Genomic DNA, 23,972 nt, shown 5'->3' with positions numbered 1-23,972 from the left:
AAAAGCAGGTTTCTGCCTAAGGCACCTTTTTTCCCCCTCTATAAAATACATTCTGATTAGAAAATTGCCATTGTCTTTCAAATTTGGGAGTACTCACGTTGATCTGTGGTTGGGCAAAACTAGCTTGCCTGCCAACTCTATTTATTTAGATAAGTTCAGTACTTTCACTTTGAAAATTTCTTTTGAGTTAAAAAAAAAGTTTAAAATTATAGTCATTTTATAAAAATTGCTTCTAGCAAGCAAAAGAACCAATGGAAAACCCATAATTTAGACAAGTACCTACATTTTATTTGCTCTCTGCTGTTGAGATTTAGAATCCCTTTCCATTTACAGTTTACTTTTCACAGAACATTATTAACTTTTTGGCTTCATACATGATCTTCTGTCAGATGCTTTTGATTTGTAATTTAGCAAAGTATAATAAACAGTGCAAAAGTCATGAATTTTGCTCTGCATCCTGAGCTCTGTGGTAGGGAAAAATGTGATAAAATGTGTACCTTAAGTCTTGTTTGATGATCTCTCAAAGCAAGTTTGCCTTCTGGAAATAATTTCTGGGGTTGAAGAGCATGGTATTAACAGATTTAATGTGGCTATTCAATGGATTGGCGAAGTACTATGTGAGGTTTAACAAAATGAGAGAGACAAATTGAACATCAACAAAAGTTACATCTGTGAAGAATTAGAAATTTAATTAGAAAAAAGGCAAACTTAAAAGACCTCATTAACTAATCAGAAGTCAAAGTTACTAGTTGAGGATTCTTGAATTGAAATTCTAAAAAGTTTTTTTTTTTTTTTTCCCTCTGTATTTTCACAACTCTGTCAGTATGCTACTTGGGTATTCTCTACAAAGAGTTTTAAAAAGCATTAAAGTAAAATGACTTCATTGTAATATAAGATGACCATTTATAATGTTATGGGAAATATTTTTGCACTCCTAGGAGCATTTGAATTAAAAAATACCAGATTAGGAGGAGACAAGGAACATATTAGGTTTATGGATATAAAGCAGAAAACATGAGCTTACTGGATGCCTAACAGCATTTTTCTAAAAGCCATGAAATAGTTTTTTTTCTTTTGAATGGAAAGGTGCCTAATTAATTATTTTTGCAGCACATTATGTTTTGAGACCTTGAAAACCCAGAACCTTCCAGAGATTTTGGCAAACATAAGAGAAAATCAGCTCCAATCAGAAATAGGTGTTCTTTTTAGATAAGTCATTACAAGACCATGTTTCCTTACTGTGCTGTAATCTTGTACTACACATAAAAAACTAAAAGCATGTGAAGTGTAGCATTTTGTAAACTGTAACTAATTTTGCTCACATCTGTGTCTAATTGTTGTCTGCATTCGCATTCTTGAGAGTAGATTTATTTTTCCTGGACCACGATGTGGATTCAGCTGACCAACCTAAGTGAGGATTAGTTGTTTTAAAGTTATTTTGATTAAAGAGTCATTTTTAAAAACAGTAACACACAACACATGGTTTAAATAATCTTTGAGACACAAAAGAATATCTGAAGTATACTTAATGAAATGAAGATCATGGATGTGGAATCAAAAGTTGTACAAAGTACAGTAAAGTCTAGCCAGCACACAAAAAAAGTATGTTGTGAAAATGCATTTGTTTTCAGTGAGAAAACGTGTTAGAGTAATTCCTATTTTGAAGCTCATTTTTTATTAACATATTTGGCTTTGAAATTTAAATAGAATAGGTTAAACCTCAAATAAAAATATCAAACTTTGAAAGTATACAAGGAAACTAACATTACGTTTCTAAAATTATAATATCTAGCCTGTGTTAAAATAGGAATGTATTTTAACATGTAACAGAAAGGACGTTTTACATACTCCTTCACATAATTAAGCCAAGAGAGTTCTTAAAACTAAGTTAGTTCTCACCTATAATTTATTCCAGGTGTATAAAAATGGAAATTGGGGGGAGGAAATTTATCCTTGAGGTATATCACTGTAGTTTCTAAATGGAAACATTTACTCTTGTGTGAGAAAATTTAACAAAAAATTGCAGAAGGCTGTTAGCATCAAATGACCTACCTTGCAGGCATTCAAATACTTTTCATTAAATACGCAGGCATCTCTTTCAAATTATTTTGCATCCTGCACATATTCTTGAAAAGTAGACCTAGGAATTTCACGTAATATTAGACCAAGATATTTAGACTTTAATGATGCTTTTATTCCTGCCAAAAAGGTAGTACTACTTAATGTCATAAATCATAATTAAAAAATAACAGGACTCAATAGAAGATACTTGGTTGGATAACTTTTGTGCCATTTGAGATGCTTCAGTTTATTCATCTTTGCTCTGTAACCCTAATTGATGTCTGTTCCGGTTGAATGAATATGCGCATCAAAGATCTAGATTTCTGAGTCCTTTTAAATATTATGCAGAATGTTCTTCACCTCCGAGTCAGGCATTTGCCTGAGCTGGTGAGCCAGCAGCCCACCCTCACCTGAGTTTATCACCTTGCTGCCTCTGGAGGAAGAACAGTGACTAGTAAAGCCTGCAGGCTAAGTTAGTCCTCCAGTGAAAGCCCAAATACAGATTCCTCTGGGGACAAAAGAGACCGGAACTCTGGCCAACTGAGATACTGAACTGATTATTCAGCTCTCCATTCTCTCTCCTGATTTAATAGATGGAAAATTAAAACAGAAAGCAAACTGCTCTGGCTGTTTCACCAGGCAGGCATGGATTTCCCTTGAACTTAAAACATTCACTGAATTTTCGGTTTCCTTGGGTGAATGAGTGCAGGGCTCCAGGATGGGTAAGAACTTGCCTTGGGCCATTTCTCCTTGAGTTTGGCATTGCCTGCAAGTTGCCCAGAAGCCCTTTGGAGTAAACTGTTCAATGACAAATAGTAAATATGGGACAACACCATCACCATAAGGAGAAACACTGTCTGGAGTCAAACTCGTGGGCGGGAACTCTGTTTCAGCTGGTGAGAGCAGAAGATGAAAGATCTGAGGATGCTGGAGGGTTAATGCTTGAACTGCTGCTGTGAAACATGCTCATTTTGCTAATAGCTATCTTTTTTCAAGTACCTTTTCCGAGCTGCCTGGGTAAGGCTGCTTTGCATGTTGATTGGGGGAGGGGTAATCCCGTTTGCAGCTGTCATAGGCCAGTGATGAATCACTATCCCGTCATTTGGCTGCTTCCCCCCTCCCCCCTACAAGGGGAGGAGGAGGGTAGACCTGGAGGAGGAAACAACAGTGGAGACCTCAACTTAAAGACAATATGCCTTTCACCGCTGCAGAATCCTCCTTTTTCTCTTTTGGTTAAAAGAGAGCATTGTCGTCCTGAGCCATGTGCTCTGTGTAATTAAGAGCTGACACTGAAGCAGAGTAACAACAGCTTCTAATTTTTTACCCCTGATCACAGGTGCAAACATCTCAAACCAGTTCAGATGTTGCTGTTTCCTCAAGTTGCAGGTAAGGATACTGTTGATATTTGACATTTGGGGAGATTTACCTCTCTATGACCCCCCTATCTATTTTTGTCTAGTATTTCTTAATTATTTCTATTAATAGCCTTGGTTGGAAATTACTTAACAATGTGTGTGTGTGTGTGTGTTTGTAAAAGAAAAAAAAAATGTTAAATATGTAGAAAGGGAAGAGGAGCCTGGATTTGAAAATGATTAGGGGCTGTACTTTCTGGGGTTAGGAAAACTGTGTGTATTGAGAATTAGGGGAGAAAAATTGGATTTTAAGCCATTTCTCATTTGAATCCCAAAGACTTGGGGAAGTCAAAACTCACTTTAGAAGTAAAACATGTTCTTCGTTATAAAAACTGACATTTGCAGTCTAAGTGGAACCTCCAAATTGACTAGCTTTTATTGACCCGGTGGGGGTGAGGAACAGACAGTCTTAGCTTCATACATGTAACATTAACCCCCTCTTTTTTTTTTTTTTTTTTTTAAGAAAAACATAAAGTTTAACATAAAGTGAATAGGCCTTAGACTTCCAAACACTTGGCTGGCAGATAACAGAACGGTATCTAGATGTGTTTTTAGTCACTTTAAAGAAATGGTCTCCTCTCTTCATTAAGAAAAGGTGAAATAGAAATGGATGGTTCTGCAATTGTGAGCATGAATAGGGGCTTCTGTCCCCAGTAGAGTAACTGCTGAACCAAAGAACTTTCCGGGAAGATTTCGCTGTTTTGTGTTGTAAAAATGCCCAGTTTGAGCAGGGCAGTGGCATTGTTCTGATTTCCCCAAGTAGGTGACAGCTGAGGTGTCCTGGGTGCTCCTGTTTCTGGGCGCTCACTGTATGCCGGCCTGATCCCTCCTCACTTGGGCTGGCTGTATGTAATCCACAGAGCAAACAAGTGAGCGGACATCAGAATGTTTTAATGCTGCATTTGTTTCAAGGGAAACAGAGGAACAATTAAGCAGTTTGCCAGAGTAAACACATGCATCAGGGCTATCTCATTCCCTGTCATTGGACTATAGGCTTCAAGTGTTTTATTTGGTTTGGAGACCCATTAAATTACAATTGGGCGGTAAATTATAAGGGAGTTCCTAGTGCTAATTTATTAGATGAAAGAGATTCCATAGAAAAGTGATTTTTTTTCTCAATTTTACACTTTCGTGTTTTAGAAAAATAACACCTTAGGGTTTTTTTTTTCCCCCATCTAAAAAGAAAAGCAGGACGGTCTGTTTTCTTTGATAATAAAAACAGATGGAATCATCTCATTAGATCTTGGCACTTGATGAGCTATTGAAGGAGAGAGAAATGTTTTTAAAAAAACCAAAAAACTCCATACGATGTTTGGCTGGATAGGTAAGGTCAGTGACATCTTTTAATAGTCCACATTTTGAAAGGATGGCTGAAATGAAAATATAAGAGGGAACTATTTGGAGTTGAAGAAAGTAGATACAATGGGACTTTTGTGCGAATGTGTTTCAAAGGAGGTGTCAAGTCGTTAGCGCATTAAATAGTGGGGTTATGAATTTGGTACATCTGTCAAACGGAAGGCTTCTTGTCTTTAGGTCTATGGAAATGCAGGATCTAACCAGCCCGCATAGCCGTCTGAGTGGTAGTAGTGAATCCCCCAAACTCGATAACTCTCATATAAATAGTAATTCCATGACTCCCAATGGCACCGAAGGTGAGTGGCTGCCTTCTCACTGTTTACTTTGCACCTTGCTTCTTCATCACTGTGCCCGGTGTTTCTAGGTGGTTATGATTGCAGTTGTCAAATCCGTGAAACTACTATTCTACCATTCGTAGACTGGTGTTATTTCACAGAGATGCATATGTATATGCACAGTATACATGTGTATGTGTGCATGACATATTTACGCTTTGAGTGTATTTTTCCTTTCTGATTGTTCTTCACAGCACAGGAGCAATTGTAATTATTTTGCTCTATGAGCCATGAACATTTGAAATTATTTCCTTTACTTTCCCTTTTTACTAAATATAACCAAATTTGCTTCAGTGCAGCATTGGCCTGGAGTGTTGCTAAATATCAATAAATAATTTGTGTGCCTAATATTCGTGTGACTTTCACCATTAAAATATAAAGAAGTAAAAGATACTGTTTACAAATATACAACCTCATTTGGAAGATAACATGAAATTCATTTACTTTGTAAAGATTAAGTATATATTTCAAACATAGTACTATTCAATGATTTCTGTATAATACGTATGAATATTTATGTAAATTTTATGTAAGTAGAAATACCTACTTCAATGCATGTATACCTAAGCCTAAACATATAGGTAAAGCTATTTGTGTGTATCATTAGCTGGTGTGCATGTTTATTTAAGTACTATGTATATTTTTAAAGCTTCATAAAAGGGTATGTTTTGTATTGTATTTATTTTTATTTTATTCTATTGAAAAATTTCTTCTTCGAAGATGCTATTTTTGCTTATTTATTCCTTATCAAGCCTTAGGACCTTAGAGCATAAGTTTCATTAGAAGTCTGATAGATTATCAATCTTAGAATTCCATGCATAAACCAAATCCTAACCATCATTTCTCAATCACCATGATGATCTTTAATCATAGTTCTTAAAAACAAACAAAAAACCCCATGTCATAAAATTGTTTGTTTGGTGCAGTATTCCAGTATGTGTGAGGAAAGCCTTTTAAAACCGATAATGATATGAAATTTCTGGTAAGAGATACAATAATAAAATCAGTTGTTTCTGATAGGAGTTAACTGGTAACTTTCATAGCGACAGTGATTGTTTTTACATGTAAGTAGTCTGTATTTTCCTTTTTGAGTAAATACCTTCACGTTATGGAAAATGGTCTCTGTTAAAAGGAGAAACTTTGCTGACCCAGCCAGAAAGAAAAAACCTCTGAAAAAGGTTCATTTGTACGTGAAACTCTTCTCTGTCCATATCAATAGGCAATCAAAAAGAAATCTCAGTTACATATAGGAAAGTCATTCTAGTGTTTTAAGTAGATTTTATAGAGCAAATAAGATAAAAAGCCAGCAGTCCTTCCTTTCTCTCCTGTGGAATTTGGCTTCACGTGTGGGCATGGCAGCTTTGCAGAATGGACTGGACTTGGGGTGTGCACAGACCACTGCAGGGCCCTGGCTGGCCTGCCCTAGACCAGTGTCGGCGGCCAGGGCGACCGCTGAGGGCAGCATCAGGGGACCAGAGTTGGAGACCTTTTCCAGTCATTCTCATCACTGTGAAGTCCAAATAAGACAATCATTTAAAGTAACTTAAAGAACAAAGCTTTAAGTATGTTAAATTGTTTTGCTTAAGGGAATAGACCAATACATATTGGTAGGAATAACTGTGAAATGATGAGAGTTAATTTTCTCATATGTGAAGAAATAGAGGTAAAATGTTTTCATTTTGTCATCATTTCACTGGCAAATCTTCTACAAAAGAAGAATCAGACAATATTAAAACAGGGTATATGTTGGAAACTGCCTCTTGGATGGCTTCGTGTGAATGATGTGTGGTTAGTTTTTTAAGGGCATGTGAAATGATCATATTTCTGAATATTTACATTTAATAGCTTGATATCATGTTCATATTCAGGAATATGTACTTCATCAAAGTTTTACATAGCTATAATAAATCAAAAATGAGAAAATATTTTAGATAGCTGTGTAACCTGCCAAACCATCAGCCTGAGAGATACTTAGAAATTATTTCTTATCCTGAAAGAAACTCTTAATTTATCTTAGGCCTAAAAAAATCTATTTCTAAGTCCTATTTCAGACAAGTACCCAGTTACTCATCTGACTCTGTTTTAGGGCATTCTTTTCTTGTTGCTGTTTTTATCATACCTGTTTATTTACTTCTTTTGTTTTCAGGTATTCTTCACTGGGGTACTTTGCCAGGGTTATGGTAGTTAGAAAGTGAGGTGAGAGGTATCAGTATAAATTATCCAGAGAATACATGAAGTTTTAGTCCATTGACTGGGGTATTCAGTTTTAGTGCACAGTTTGAAAATGTGGACCCAAACTTTCCCCATCATCTGTGTGACAGGCCTGTTCAGATACAAACAGCATCAGAAAGTTCTGGGTTATTATTAAGTTTGTGAATCACTTTATCATGCCACTTACATATTCCATAAGGCATGTGTGTCTTTCCCTTCAGTCACCACTAGAGGAGTTAAGCTTAAAATCAGTGAATACAGTGTCTGCAAGCTTTCCTGGAATAGAATCTTTATAGATTTTCCTATCCCTTTTTTGAAATCTTATTTATTTCGAAACTAGCAATATTCACCAATGAATTAGTGGAATGAAAAAAAAAAAAAAACCCACAAGAAATTCCTTAACTTTTCAAAGAGTGTTTAAAATATCAATCACCTCCCCTAAGTCCATAATAGGTATTTCAGACTCTCTATGCCACAGTGGATATTTAAAGTGATTTTATGGCAGTCCAGTTGCAATGCATCTCCTTAGTTAGGTTGACAAAACTTCCATTGAGTTTACATAGTTGTTGACCTTAACTCCACTTAGATAGGTTGTCTTCTTTCTCCAGGGCCTTTTTTTTTTTTTTTTTTTTTTAAATTTCCTGCAACCACTTGTTCCTATTATGAGGCTAAGAAAACATGAAAATCTCCTGTCTCAAAAACCATAACTTCATCGGAAGAACAAATAAGAAGGGAATGGAGTGGCAAGGCAGAGAATATTAAGTTTCTTCTTAAGTCTGTTGCCAAATTATCATAAGACTCAGTGTTTGTAGGTTCTGTCCTCACAGGCTAGTGCCTATTTTCATGGTTCATCTAAGGGATAAAGACACTGAGCTACAGCCTCAAACATTGTGCTTTTTTACTTCCTACTTGAAATGTTCTTTAGTGAGATTTCTTGCTTGAATATTTCAGGTTTCAAAAGTTTCAAGCCTGCATGTTTGTATATTCCAATCTCTCTGTGAATCGTTATTGTTTTAGTGAACTGTGGGTTTCACCCAGTTTATAAGTCTTTGAAATAGAAAGCATAAAGAGGCAAAAATATAAAATAGCATAAGTGGATGCTTGACTTGCATTCAGAAAAGCACTGTTAGGAGTAATTTGTTTCCAAAGGAATTAGTCAATATTTTAGATTACTGTTGTACAATTAAATCTTGACTTAGACTGATGGAATGGTTATGGTGGCATTTCGTTAACTGATTTTTTTTTTTTCCTAGTCTTTTGGTCTTCCGGGACAGAATGGAAAAGATATTTGTTATTAGATTATTAAAGAATAATTTTTAAGGCATGGACTCTTGGGCGATGATGCTTCTATCAGTTAAATATGAGCATCTAATCTGAGAGGATTTCCAGCATATATGTTCAGGTCTCTCTCTGGTAGAGGCTGCATGTTGATGTTTGTGTTGTGTAAATGTGAGAAGTAGTTGGGAAATGTTTCTTCAGAAGGACTTGGGGATCTAGCAGTAAAGGGATTTTTATTTACATACCTAATTAAGGCCTTGTTTGCAAAGCAGTGATTCTTCCATCTTTGTTTTTTCTGGTTGTCTTAAGACCATGGGAGCCTAAGATTGGTCAGTTCGTATATTGCTAGTGTGAGTGTTTATTTTTGGTTGTCTGGGGGTGAGGAGTGGGGAAGGGCAAAAAGGAGGTGTGAGCCGGCGGAACTAAAAGCTCTCAATCTGAGTTTTCTGGATTGTAAATTTAGATACAGACTCAAGAAGAGGCTAAACTTGTCTTAAAGCAGAGGAATTTGCCTTGAAGTGACATAAAACCAGATGCAATTGGAATCTTTACTGCAAATAGGGTTTCAGGAATTCTGATGGTAATTTGAATAGTAATTTTGAATTGGTATATCAGATTTCCAAGATGATAAGAGATGCAATCTCAAATTAGGTGGCTAAATTTTCTGCATTTTAAGATTGATTTAATTGTGTATTGCATATTTTAGGATGATAGGTTAATTCAGTTTTACAAATTTCTATTATCAGGAGTTTAAAGTTTACTTATCATTCCTACAAAGCTTAGAATGCAAATTATCTTGAATTTGTTTTCCTCACTATAATTTTAATTTCATAAAGTACAGTTATATCCTACCAGAGTATTTTAAGAAATCTTATTTATGAAAAATATGGAAACTAGAGTGAATGTGTATAAAATTATGGTTTGAGGCTACATTTAAAAAACTATATTTGTATATTTGTGGTCAAATATTCTGTTGTCAATAGAAAAATGGTAATCTAATTTTATTATTGTTTACATTCTGCGCATGATTTAGTTTCTGGAAAATGAAGGGACACTGTAAGTAAAGGAGCTTCTAAGTGGCATTTTTAGAGTTTGTAGTCGAAAAATTGGCCTCTTTTAAGTTGTTCTTTAGCAAAAGCCATGAAAGGATGAAAAAAAAATAACTTAAGATTTAATATTTGCATACATAGTTATGGGAATAATTTTCACATACCTATTGATACTTAATAAAAATAATGGGTAATTTTTATAAATAACTTATTAGTCACTAAGCTGACCATTCTCTGATTCATTTCATTAATCTTCAGAGGATCCTTTGATCACCAACATAGTGAGTAGGACCCTGGGTTTGAATCCCAGCTCCATTTGCTGGCTGTGTGAGCTCAGATGTGTTTGCTTCTGTGGGTTTCAGTCTCGTCTGTATAATGGGGATAATAGCAGGTCTTACTTGCTGTGAGCATGATAAGTAAAACTTGTAACACACTAGTGACTTACTAAGTGCTCTTCGAATTTCTAGACCATATGTAAATAATAACCCCTTCTAGAAGACATGGGCTTGATCCCTGGGTCAGGAAAATCCCCTGGAGAAGCAAATGGCAACGTACTTCAGTATTCTTGCCTGGGAAATCCCATGGACAGAGAAGCCTGGAGGGTATAGTCCATGGGGTTGCAAAAGAGTTGGATACAAATTTAAGCAACTAAACAGGGTACCATTACTGTCTCATGTGTTGAGTTCACCAGAATATATGTTTGGTTAGTGAGTACTTGTTGTTCAGTAAAGTAACTGGTGAAAATGACAGATGTCTTTCATTTTTTACTTAAAGTCGAATGAACTTTTTGGCTAATCCAGTGTAAGAAAACTGAGTCTTGGAAAGTTAGATGCCAAATTGAAAGACACATGGTTTGTAATTGGTACCACTGGTATTTGAATCAAGTTCTGTTTGAGTCTAGACTCTAGGTTTTCAAATCAGTATATCACTTATGGGAGAGAATATGTTATTCCCACCATCTGCCAATTGTTGTTCAGTTGCTAAGTTGTGTGTGACTCTTTGCAACCCCATAGACTGCAGCACGTCAGGCTTCCCTGTCCTTCGCTATCTCCTGGCATTTGCTCAAGCTCATGTCCATCGAGTTGGTGATGCTATCCAGCCATCTCATCCTCTGTTGCCCGCTTTTCCTCCTGCCTTCAATCTTTCTCAGCATCAGGGTCTTGTTCAATGAGTCAGCTCTTTGCCTCAGGTAGCCAAAGTATTGGAGTTTCAGCTTCAGCATCAGTCCTTCCAATGAATATTCAGGATTGATTTTCTTTAGGATTGACTGCTTTGGTCTTGAAGTCCAAGGGACTCTCAAGAGTCGTCTTCAGCACCACGATTGCCACCATCTGCCAATACCTTGTCTAATACCTTCATACCAAACATCGGTACTCCCACTGTCTTCATGACTGGAGACATTCTCTAGCAAACAGCAGACCTATGAAAGGACCAATGGCAAAGAGTTTGATGACAAAAGGACTTCATTTTAAGGACAACTCCCCAGGGTAGTCCTACTCTGGTTTTTAAGTTCTTTTGTACGTGAGTGTGTGAGACTCCTTCCTTCTGTTGGGCGCATATAGCATATTGCATCAATAGGTTCACTTCTAGGGGATTGTCTCTTACTAGTTTTCAAAGCTTTAGACTTAATTATAATTCCACCAGCCGTCTGTCTCTGTTAAGCCTCTCTGGGATCAAACAGAGATGGGAAGTCATCTCTGCTTTTCATTATCATAGTCATTATATGCACATTTGGATTGAAACAGTATTACTGTGAAATTTAAAAAGTGGTTGCAGTTTTACTACTGCTCAGAAGTCTTTTATGCCTCGGAAGCTCAGAAGTCTTGTGCCTCGGAAGATATTTGGACCTGGAGAAGGAAATGGCAGCCCACTCCAGTATTCATGCCTGGAGAATCACATGGACAGAGGAGCCTAGCTGGCTGCAGTCCATGAGATCACGAAGAGTCGGACATGACTGAAGTGACTTAGCAGCAGCAGATATTTGGAAGTGGATGATACACTGGTCATACGTCTCTTGACTTTGAGAACCAGCTTGTAGTAACCAAGCAAAACTCAAAGAAGCAGTTTAAATGGCATTTGTTGGGGGCTCCATAGGAAGGGCAGTGACCAACGCCAGGAGCTGGGATGTGCACGGCACGTTCTAAGAACAGGAGAGAGGATGACAGGGAGTAGAGGAGGTCAAGTGGGAAGAATCAAGGGGGGTGTCATGTGTGGGGCTTACAGGTTAGCAAACGTACCCTAGCTGATTGTATATCACTAACTGTATCTTTAATATACGGTGACTCCAATACTGCCTGGAAAAGGCTCAGAGTTTCTAGGAGGCCAAGCTTCTTGATAAACTAATGACCTGAATATAGACAGTTTTCATCTATTTCCAATACCTAATAGTTCTGGCTCACCTCTTCCCTGGCTGGGCTAAAACTTTCATAGGAACAGAAAGATGTATCTCCTTAAGGACATCCCGTCTCTGGGAGAAACTTATGGTTTCCGCCAGAGAGATACGCAAATCTTCAGTGAGTGCCAGTTATTTAGGCTAATTCTTATCCCTTTGATCATGGATTCTCTGCTTTAAGTAATTGCTAATTTCTGAGGGTGCCTGAAGACGTGGGGTGAGCAGGATATAGATAAAAGAGGTGTGGTTTTGTGTATGTGTATGCTTATTCTCGGGCTTCCCAGGTAGAGCTAGTGGTAGGAGACATAAGAGACACAGGTTCTATCCCTGGGTCGGGAAGATCTCCTGGAGGAGGGCATGGCAACCCGCTCCAGTATTCTTGCCTAGAGAATCCCGTGGACAAAGAAATCTGATGGGCTACCGTCCATAGGGTTGCAAAGAGTCGGATACGACTGAAGTGACTTAGAACACACATACACACACATGGTTATTCTCATCTTGCTTACTTAGGGTAAGGTCTAAGAGTAATTTATTCTCCTCCTTTTGCCTCCGAACATATAATAGAAAATTATGCACATAATTGCAGATTTTCTATTTTTCCATTTTCACTTTGGGTAGGAAAAAGTCATCTATTACATAGCTATCCGCGAAGACTGCTAAATATTGCCTTTATTAAAAGAGGGCATAAATTTTGAGAAGCAAATCAAGGATTTATGTTAAGTTTCAGAACCCCCAAGTAGTTTATAACTAAACTCTTACTATGATTATGTGTTTGGTTGGCCAAAAAGTGTGTTTGAAACATTTAACTAACCTAATACAAAATAGTTTGCTGGTTTTGCAGATTTTTCAGTTCTATTCCATGCTTCTGGTATCCTGTTACACTGAGAAAAGGTGGGCAGACTCTACCATACACATTTCAAGGAGGTATTTAAAGTATTCCCTCTGATACAAATCAGAGATTTTTTTCTTTCATAAAATTAAATCAAAATCTAAAATACTTCCCTATCTTTTCACTGTGTCTGTTACTGTAAGGGGACTTTTGTGTGGGAAGAATACTATTTTAGCAAAATAAGGGCTATGAGCTGAACAGATTGAGTTCTTACTAGCTATCTGAACACATCTTTTATTCCTTCCACCTACCTTATTTGTTTTACCCTCAAAAAGATTAGGAGAACTTCTTTGTACCTCATTTTAAAGAGTTCGTGATTTGTCTATACAGCATAGTATCTGTGTTGGAAAAGAGATTCAACAGCATGTCAGGCTGATTTTAAAGCCTACATCCTTTATACTAAAAAAAAAAACACAGACTCCCCAGTAGCCTAAAAGCTTAATGCTTACTGAAATACTTAATCTGCCTTAAGATTTTTTGTTACCTTATCTAAGATTATTACCCAATGAAAGAGCTACAGCTTCCATTTATTATATGTATTTCACCTATTAGAGGCTCATGAGTCCTCAAAGGCAGGGATAGACCTGTTTACCACTGCGTTCTCTGCGCCTGGCAGAAAGCTTGGTAGTGAATAAACAGTCAGCATGTATTTGTTATTGCATACTAATCAAGTGAATGATTATAATCATTTGTTGTTCAGTTGCTAAATCGTGTCTGACTCTGTGTAACCCCATGAAACTGTAGCACCCCAGGCTTCCCTGTCCTTCGCCATCTCCCAGAGTTTGCACAAATTAATTTACATTGAGTCGGTGATGCCATCCAATCATCATGGTCCAACTCTCACATACATACATGACTACTGGAGAAACCATAGTACAGACCTTTGTCAGCAGTGTCTCTGCTTTTTAATACTCTGTCTAGGTTTGTCAAAGCTTTTCTTCTAAGGAGCAAGCGTCTTTTTTAATTTCATGGCTGTAGTCACCGTCTGCAGTGTTTTTGGAGCCCAAGAAAATAAACTCTATCACTGTTTCCATTGTTTCCCCATCTATTTGCCATGAAGTGATGGGCCTGGATGCCTTGATCTTAGTTTTTTGAATGTTGAATTTTAAGCCAGCTTTTTCACTCTCCTCTTTTACTCTCATCAAGAGGCTCTTTAGTAGACTCACTAATTTTATTTACAAAGCATTAACAGGTTCAATAGTTAACTCAAGCCCAATTTTCAGATTTTGAAAGTGATCATTTCACAGACCAGTTCCTACAGTAGCCATAGGCTGTTCATCCAGAGAACATCCTCAGTCAACATTGCTGCTGAGTTTGAAATTGCGCCATCGTAACTGACTTGAGCCGCTTGGACTACAAGGAGATCAAACCAGTCAATGCTAAAGGAAATCAGTCCTGAATGTTCATGGGAAGGACTGCTGCTGAAGTTGAAACTCCAATACTTCACTGCCACCTGATGCGAAGAGTTGACTCTTTGGAGAAGACCCCAATGCTGGGAAAGATTGAGGGCAGGAGGAGGAAGGGGACGACAGAGGATGAGATGGTTGGATGGCATCACTGACTTGATGGACCTGAGTTTGAGCAAGCTCTGGAAGTTGGTGATGGATAGGGAAGCCTAGTGTGCTGCAATCCATGGGGTCTCAAAGAATCATACACGACTGAGTGACTGAACTCAACTGACTTGCATTTGATATGTACTAATTAACTGTTTCAAAAATGGAAACTTCAACTTGGACTTAGTAGTATTTATCAGTGATGAATCAACTTTCACATAGTCTAAGAAACAGCTGAATGATAAAAAGATCAAGCAGTTTGTACACTTAGGTTTAATATCTTTACATACATGGCAAGGAGTTATGGCTAGAGGTCATTTTTAAGGTGAAAAAATTAGAGGGGCAAAGATATATACATACTGCAGTGAAAAGAATATGCATATTGTATAAGAATATAGATCATACTGTATATCCACCATTTCCTTGTTAATTCAAGAAATAGTTATAAACTGATTATGTCTAGAAATTTACCACATAGCATTCTAGCAAGGAGCAGTTCATAGTCTCCTGCGATTTGCAGTCCTGTAGTCAGATGACCACCATACTTGATGATCAGGACTGTATTCTCCAGAGGATAAGGGATACCCAGCCATGACTGTGGTGATTGAGGATAGTGTCTGTACACTGGTAATACTTAAACTGAATCTTGATGGAGAGGTAGAAAAACACTGGATGCTATGCCAGGAAGGAGCAAAGCCATCCCTAATCCTGGGGACTGTGTGTGGCAGGGGAAGTGAGACATATGGGTAGAGTGCTCAGGGATGGGACTAAGACAGTCACCCAAGCAGATGATGAACAACCTACAACCTTATGTACCAAGTTCAGGAGTTTGAATTCAAGCCTGAGAGAGTTGGATGACCCGAAGGCTTGCGAATAGGAGAGTAATGTGATTGTGTCTGAGAAATACACTTAGGTAGTGTTTTGAAACTTTGATTCAGTAGATGATTTGTTGTTGTTCAGTTTCTCAGTCATATGTGACTCTCTGCAACCCCATGGACTGCAGCACACAGGCTTCTCTGTCCTTCACCATCTCTTGGGGTTTGCTCAAATTCATTTCCATTGAGTCAGTGATGCCATCCTCTGTCATCCCCTTCTCCTATCTTCAGTCTTTCCCTGCATCAGGGTCTTTTCCAGTGGGTGATAGGTAGGGAGAAAAGACTGCAGGTAAGAAGTTATGAGGGCATTTTTATCTGAAATCATGTACTTATTTATATATTACAATTTCAGCACAAATTTCTGATACTTGCCCTAAGGAAAACAGAGAATGGACAATATAAAATATATATATGTAGCAAAGCAGTATTGCATGATAGTAAGAGGATGGATTTTGCAATCAGACTAACCTGGACTTAAAATCTCAGCGTCATAACTCTGTAACTGACATACAGGTTTTGAGAGAGAGCAGAGGACTGGGGGAAGGCTCTGAAATGAGGATACCAGCCCTGCCACTTGCTGGAGAGTGAGTGCGATGCTGAATAATTACTGAACTGTTTCTATCTCAGCTTCCTGGACTGTAAAATGAAAAGTTTCTACCTCTCGGGATGTGAAGATAGTTAAATGAGTTGGTAAAGCACTTAGAACACAGTGACTCCTAGGAAATATTTAATATCCGTTGGCTGTTTTGTTATTATCATGTAAGATCTCTGATCCCAGACAAGCCCGAGTTGTCCCCTAGTTTTGGGCTTCCCAGGTGGCACTAGTGGTCAAGAACTCACCTGGCAATGCAGGAGACATAAGAGACGAGGGTTGCATCCCTGGGTTGGGAAGATCCCCTCGAGAAGGAAATGGCAACCCACTCTAGTATTCTTGCCTGGAGAACTCCATAGACAGAAGAGCCTGGTGGGCTACAGTCCATGGGGTCATAAGAAGTTGGACATGACTGAGCGACTAAGATCTCTGAGCCTCTGCCCTCCCCACTGTAAAATGGGGGTTGCACCTTTATTACTGGATCTATTTCACCTAGTGGAGGCTCGAGGTTATTTTTTTTTTAATTTTTTTATTGTGGTAAAAGTCACATAAAATATACTATTTTAACTGTACAGTTCATTGGTACTAAGTACATTTACATTGTTGGGCACTCTCACCATCATCCATCTACCAAATTTTTCACCTCCCTAAACTGAAACTCTGTCCCCATTAAACACCAAGTCCCCATCCGCCTGCTGCACCACTCCATCCCCCAGCCCCTGGCATCTACCAGTGTACTTTACTGTAGGTGTTTGACTATTCTGGGCAGCTTGTGTACGTGGAATCAAATAGTATTTGTCTCCACCTAATGTATATAGGAATGCATATTTAAGGTTCACTTAATACGTGTCCTACAAACAGATTATACCTTCTCTTCAGCTATAGACTTAAAATACTAACTCCAGTCACTGCCATCTACTACCTGCTCAAAGAGCAACTATTAGTAAAGAATAATACAGGTGACTTTTTTTTTTTTTTTAGCAAACATATCTACTGAGAATGGCTACTGCAGTGTTTCCATGGAAAGAGAGATTTACTTCCCTTGGAGATCCTCACTTCCCCTGATAGCCTTTGTAGGTCCTCTGAGTACCTGGAGTACTCCATAAGTACTTGCTCAATTAATACCCAGTGTGGGTATGATTTAGGTCTGAGTGCTCCTGTGGTTTGGTGAAGCATGGGAAAAGGGTACGATCTGAGATGTAAATTTGGTAGGTTGATTACATTTTAGGCAAGTAAACCGTTTTTCCAGATTGTTATGATTGAGGTTCTGAACCTGAGCCAGCCCATCTGCTTCCGGTCTTCATACACTAGTTTGTTTTAGCATTCGCTAATTTGCAGCATGCACTGATACACTTTTGTTCAATGCCTTGCTCTTCTGGGACATTCCTGTTGCTGTGCCCTTCACTGATTGTTAGGCTCTCCATCAGAGATTAAGTGATTAAGGATGATAAAACCCTCATTGAACAACATTTGACTTTTCAGTGGTTTCATAAAAGGTATGGTAATCAAAGATATTTGAAACCTAGTTGTGTGACCTTAGGCTAGTTTATAAACATCTTTAAGCTGTGATTTTCTCATCTTTCAAATGTGACACTTACAGTAAATATCTCATGAAGTTGCCACGAAAAGCAAAATAAGCTATTACTTGTAAGGTGCTTAGCACAATGCCTGACATGTAGTAAACGCTCAAGAAACATAAGCTATTTTTAAAATGATTACTCTTCCAGGTGAAAATTCTACATAAATATTGCCTATGCCGTAAGTTGAGACTATTACATTGCTACCTTAATTCTTAAAATTGGAGCAGTCTTTTCAGGCCATTGTGCTGTGCTTGCATTCTTATAACACAGTAGCATCTAAATGTAGGTATTTGTTAAAAGTCATCAAATGGCATTTAAGATTAACAGACCACATACATGTTTAATTATTTTTCATATATGGATGTTCTGTTACGTTTATGAAATCACAACAAATTTTCTTGTCTGAAAATTCACAGTGGGTTTTTGTCATCAGGCACTTTAAATCAACACATTAAAATTAGGCTATCATCTGTGTTCTGGAATATTTTGGTGTTAGAAAGAGGGCTTAATTCTCCAGGTTAGAAGCCACTGAGTCAAACAAAAGTGCTCTCAGAGTTTAGAGAAAAGAGCTCTTCAGCTTGCTGAGGTCTGGCCAGGCTTCAGGGAAGAGATGGAATCTGAGCTGAGTGTTTGGGAAATGGGTAGAACCTGAATAGATTGAGAAGAGATGGAATGCATTCTAAATGAGGGACCAATATGAACAAAGGTAGGATAATGTTGGAGACAGGGAGGAGACTAGTGGAGCTGAAAAAGGAATTGATAGCAGATAAAGTTGGAAAGATCATCTGGAGCCAAACTGTGGAGGACCCTGAATATTAGGCTAAGGAATTTGGACTTCATCCTGGAGCCAGTAGAGAAGCCATTGAATATTTTGAATGAGGGTTGATATGGTGCGAGTGTTTTAGGTATGAATCTGGCAGCAATTTCGAGGGTAGATTGGATTGAGGGAGACAGGTGTAGCAAAATGGCGGCTCCTGAGATCTGCCTGAATTTTGTGTGTTAGGAGCCCGAACAGCAACAACAAAACTGGAATCCTTATTTAATTCTTTTTCATATATGGATGTTCTGTTATGTTTATGAAATCACAACAAATTTTCTTGTCTGAAAATTCACAGTGGGTTTTTGTTATCGGGCACTTTCCCAATCAACAGATTAAAAATAGGCTATCATCTGGGTTTTGAAATATTTTGATGTTAGAAAGAAGGCTTCATTCTCCAGAAGGTTAGAAGCCACTGAGTCAAACATTCAAAGGGATATTTCAAAGGATATTTACCAAGTATCATTTCTTTCACCAAAAAGTCAATTAGTCTAGACCTCTACATAAGTCGTTGTGCAGTGCCCTTCCAATATGCTATACTTCCTGTGAATAACGAGTTTTGATTGACCAACATTCCTTGTTGGCTGTGTATACCCTTAAGTTCAAGTTTAGTCTATGTGTGTTGATTTGGTTTTCATAAGATAGATAGTATTGCTATTTTGAAAAGTTGTCTTACTCTTTGCAACCCCATGGACTGTAGCCCGCCAGGCTCCTCTCTCCCTGGAATTCTCCAGGCAAGAATACTGGAGTGGGTAGCCTTTCCCTTCTCCAGGGGATCTTCCTGACCCAGGAATTGAACCTGGGTCTCCCTCATTGCAGGCAGATTATTCTTTACTATATGAGCCACCAGGGAACCCCTTTTAAGAAAAAGAAGAGGAAGTTAAATTTTAGAGTACTCATAATCATATTCCAGACTGTAAAACCAATCTGAACATAAAGGGATACCTTGTTTTCCAAATGGATATTAACCAAAGGAAAATCATTTAATTCATGGATATATATTATTTTCAATAAAGGAGAAATAGTTGAATGGCTGCTTATAGTCTTTTAGTTATTCAGTTATGTCTAAAATAAAATATATAAATGTAGGAATATTGCTATCTTTTACTTTCACATTTCATGTAATTTTATCCATTCTTTTTCTATATGCCTTTGGTATCCCTTGATGCCACTTTTTGTGTCACATTTTTAAAAACATACATTTCTACTTCTGCCTGATGACGTGAGATCGTCAGTCAGTCAGGTCAGTCACTCAGCCGTGTCCGAAGTTTTGCAACCCCATGAACCGCAGCACGCCAGGCCTCCCTATTCATTACTAACTCCCAGAGTCCACCCAAACCCATGTCCATTGAGTTGGTGATGCCATCCAACCATCTCATCCTCTGTCGTCCCCTTCTCCTCCTGCTCTTAGTCTTTCCCAGCATCAGGGTCTTTTCAAATGAGTCAGCTCTTCACATCAGCTGGCCAAAATACTGGAGTTTCAGCTTCAGCATCAGTCCTTCCAATGAATATTCAGGACTGATTTCCTTTAGGATGGACTGGTTGGATCTCCTTGCAGTCCAAGGGACTCTCAAGAGTCTTTTCCAACACCACAGTTCAAAAGCATCAGTTCTTCGGTGCTCAGCTTTCTTTATAGTACAACTCTCACATCCGTACATGACCACTGGAAAAACCATAGCCTTGACTAGATGGACCTTTGTTGGAAAAGTAATGTTTCTTCTTTTTAATATGCTATCTAGGTTGATCATAGCTTTTCTTCCAAGGAGCAAGCATCTTTTAATTTCATGGCTGTAGTCACCATCCACAGTGATTTTGGAGCCCCCCAAAATAAAGTCAGCCACTGTTTCCACTGTTTCCCCATCTATTTCCCATGAAGTGATGGGACCAGATGCCATCATCTTAGTTTTCTGAATGTTGAGCTTTAAGCCAACTTTTTCACTCTCCTTTTTTACTTTCATCAAGAGGCTCTTTAGTTCTTCTTCACTTTCTGCCGTAAGGGTGGTATTATCTGCATATCTGAGGTTATTGATATTTGTCCCGGCAATCTTGATTCTAGCTTGTGCTTCATCCAGCCTAGCGTTTCTAATGATGTTCTCTGCATGTAAGTTAAATAAGCAGGGTGACAATATACAGCCTTGATGTACTCCTTTTCCTATTTGGAACCAGTCTGTTGTTCCATGTCCAGTTCTAACTTGCTTCTTGACCTGCATATAGGTTTCTCAAGAGGCAGGTCAGGTGGTCTGGTATTCCCATCTCTTTCAGAACTTTCCACAGTTTATTGAGATCCACACAGCCAAAGGCTTTAGCATATTCAATAAAGCAGAAATAGATGTTTTTCTGGAACTCTCTTGCTAAAGGCAGAGGAACCAGAGATCAAATTGCCAACATCCACTGGATCATTGAAAAGGCAAGAGAGTTCCAGAAAAACATCTATTTCTGCTTTATTGACTTGAGATAGGGTACTCATTAAATCTGTGAGTGATACTATCATTGAATCCAAACTATAACTTAACATTACAATGGTTATGGTTTTGTCTTATAGGTTCTTTATTATCTGTACAGCATAATCTTGTGTGATGTAGCTCTTTAAAGGTCTGTGTAAAGGTTTGCTTATAGCAGTATCTAATATTTTGCCTTGGACTGATCAGGACCACAAATTATTAAATATATGTGACTTACTTATCTCTCTTTTTAAAGATCAGGAAGGATTCTCTCTAAATATACAAAACCAATGATTGATATTCTTTATGTGAATATATCTTCTCCAAAGAGTACTTCGCTCGAAATAGTATGAGGGAAATGTGTCCTGCGAGTGAGAGGTTTTATAAGAACCTGCGTAGAAGTTGACAGTGATAATTTCGGAGGAATAAAATATAATTTTCAGTTTAATCATATACAGTGTGTTTAATTGCCCTATACAATGTGCCCAGAGGTATGAAGTCAGTTGTAATCTGCTTTTCAAAGTCAGTTGTACATTTTTACCTTCATCCATTTCTTCAGTGAATATTGAGTTCCACTTATGTGTGAAGCACTGGGCTATGTTCTATAGGGATATAAAAAGCTGGAGTTCCAACTATAAAGAAATCTATATCATATTTGGATAAGACTATGAAATGTAAAACAAGGTTGAATAGGATATGTGTTCTAAATGAGGTACAAACTCAGATTTAGTGGCTCAAGGGAAAGAAGCATAACCCCTGAGTAGTAGATCAGGCAAATCTTCACAAAGCAAATGGGACTTCGACTGAACCATGAAGGATTCAGATCAGTGGAAATTGTAGAACATTTAACATCAGAAAGAAAGGCACTAGCAATACTGTGGAACTGAGGAAGTATTAAACATTTGGTAGGCCAGTTTGGTAGGCTAGTGTTGGTTGGTTTGTTTGGGTGTGTGATTCTTTGTCTATAAAATGTAGATAAGTGTCAGATAGCAAAGTTGGAATGATTAAATAGGATGTGCCTATTTTGTAGTGCTCTCGTATTCCTGTAAGTTACTAGTTGTTATACAAAGTGTGTATAAAGGAAGTGGCATAGAAAGCAAAAAAAAAGAAAAAGGCTTGGTCTTATAGAGGGCCTTAAGAATACGATAAAGTTGTTGGTGGTGTTGTTCACTTGCTAATTCATGTCTGACTCTTTGTGACCCCATGGCTTGCAACACTTCAGGCTCCCCTGTCCTTTACTATCTCCCAGAGTTTGCTCAGATTCATGACCTTTGAGTCAGTGATGCTGTCTAACCGTCTGATCCTCTGCCTCCCTCTTCTCCTTTTGCCTTCAGTCTTTCCCAGCATCAGGGTCTTTTCCAGTGATAAAGTTATGATAACTTAATTCCAAAGAAAATGAAAAGCTGTTGAAGACCTCAGCAGCAGAGTGACTTGCTCCAGTCTAGTCTATAGAAAGATAAATATCTCTGTTCAAGATAAAGACAGACTGAAAGGCCAACTGATTAGCTTTTCTGAGAGAAGAGGTATACAGTAATTAGGCTTGTGACTGTGAAATTAGGGGAAAAGTGGTTGCGAAGGATTAGAATGGTAGAGATGATAGATTAACAGTGGAGTGTGAGGAAAGAGTTGCTGGGAGGAATCAGCGTGAAACACTCAGTCTAGATGGCTTGCCCACTACAAAAGGATAGGATGAGGAGATTGCATTTGAGCACTTGATTTGCCCTTGATCCAGACAAGGGCATTGCACAATTGGAATGTGAGGATTGGTCTCCATGAAAAAGTTGTACGTGTGGATAAAGATTTGAGAGTTGTCTACATGGAAAAGATTTTTTTAAATGGTTGCAAGGAAAGACATGATTGTGAAGGAAAATTTAGTTGGATAAGGAGGAAGTACAATTATCGAACCACAGAGTATGCAGAGGAGAACAGTCCAGAGGAAAAACCACAAGGAGAACAGGGAAACATTGCTGTGTTGTATTGATCAATGATGAGAAAAATGTCAGAGGAAGGCCCATTCTACAGAAAAATTAAGGAAAATCAGGATGGAGAAGAGTTTGAATTAGGCAATTAAAATCTTTTTAGTAAAATAGTAGCTATAAAGGGATGTTGCAGAGGACTAAAGAGAGAGTAGATACTAAGAATTCAAAGGCAGATTTTTAGAAAACTTAGTGATGAAAGAAGGGAGAGAAATAGATAATGGTTGAGAAAAGATTTTTTTAAATTAGGAGAGATCTGCCTATTTGCTTATTTATTTAGATTTTGGTTTTGCTTTTATTAAAAAAATTTATGAGAGTGTAGTTAATTTACAGGTTGTGTTAGTTTCAGGTGTATAGCAAGGTGAATCAGTTAAAATAGATGCTTTTATCCACTTGTTTGTAGATTGTTTTTCAATATAAGCCCTTAAGAGTATTAAGTAGAGTTCCCTGTTCTGTACAGTATTAGTTATCTATTTTATATTGGTTTGTGAGTGCTTGCTAAGTTGCTTCAGTCATGTCCAACTCTTTGAGACCCTATGGACTATAGCCCGCCAGGCTCCTCTGTCCATGGGATTCTCCAGGCAAGAATACTGGAATGGATTGCCATGCCCTCCTCCAGGGGATCTTCCCGACCCAGGGATTGAACCCATGTCTCTTATGCCTCCTACATTGGCACATGGGTTCTTTACCACGATTGCCACCTGGAAAGCAAACTAGAATTTTTCATCAGTAACCCTAACAGTCATATGCATATGTGATGATGTGTTTATATGTGCTCAGTCATGTCCAACTCTTTGCAACCCCATGAACTGTAACCCACCAGGCTCCTCTGTCCATGGAATTTTCCAAGCAAGAATACTGGGGTGGTTTGCCAGTTCCTTCTCCAGGGGGTCTTTCTGGCCCAGGGATTGAACCCACATCTCTTGCATCTCCTGCATTGGCAGGTGGATTCTTTACCACTGGCACCACCTGGGAAGTCCCTATATTGGTTTAATTAGCCTTATTATCTGTTTTATATAGTGTGTGTATGTCTATCTCAGTCTCCCAATTTATCCCTTCTCCCACTTTACCTCCTGTAACCAAAAGTTTTTCTATATCTGTGACTCTGTATCTGTTTTATAAATAAGTTCATTTGCACCATTTTTTAAGATTCTA

At 38.1% G+C, this 23,972-nt stretch overlaps 1 protein-coding gene across 9 annotated transcripts in view; it reads left to right on the top strand.

Moving 5' to 3' along the window:
• EYA1 (EYA transcriptional coactivator and phosphatase 1) overlaps positions 1-23,972 on the top strand; it is a 181,010-nt gene that overhangs the window by 2,157 nt on the left and 154,881 nt on the right. For 7 of the 9 annotated variants that reach the window (XM_043880359.1, XM_043880349.1, XM_043880353.1 and 4 more), the window contains exons 1-2: positions 3,203-3,447; positions 5,007-5,125. In XM_043880359.1, the coding sequence (XP_043736294.1) occupies positions 5,011-5,125 (115 nt within the window). In that variant the 5' untranslated portion in view covers positions 3,203-3,447; positions 5,007-5,010. Of the gene's footprint in view, positions 1-3,202; positions 3,448-5,006; positions 5,126-23,972 lie in introns of those variants that run through there. The other 2 variants (XM_043880348.1, XM_043880350.1) reach the window with 2 other exon arrangements.

This window comes from Cervus elaphus, chromosome 21, assembly GCF_910594005.1.
Source record: "Cervus elaphus chromosome 21, mCerEla1.1, whole genome shotgun sequence".
In the NCBI taxonomy this organism is placed as follows: Eukaryota; Metazoa; Chordata; class Mammalia; order Artiodactyla; family Cervidae; genus Cervus; species Cervus elaphus.
This window is presented reverse-complemented; position numbering and strand designations above follow the sequence as displayed.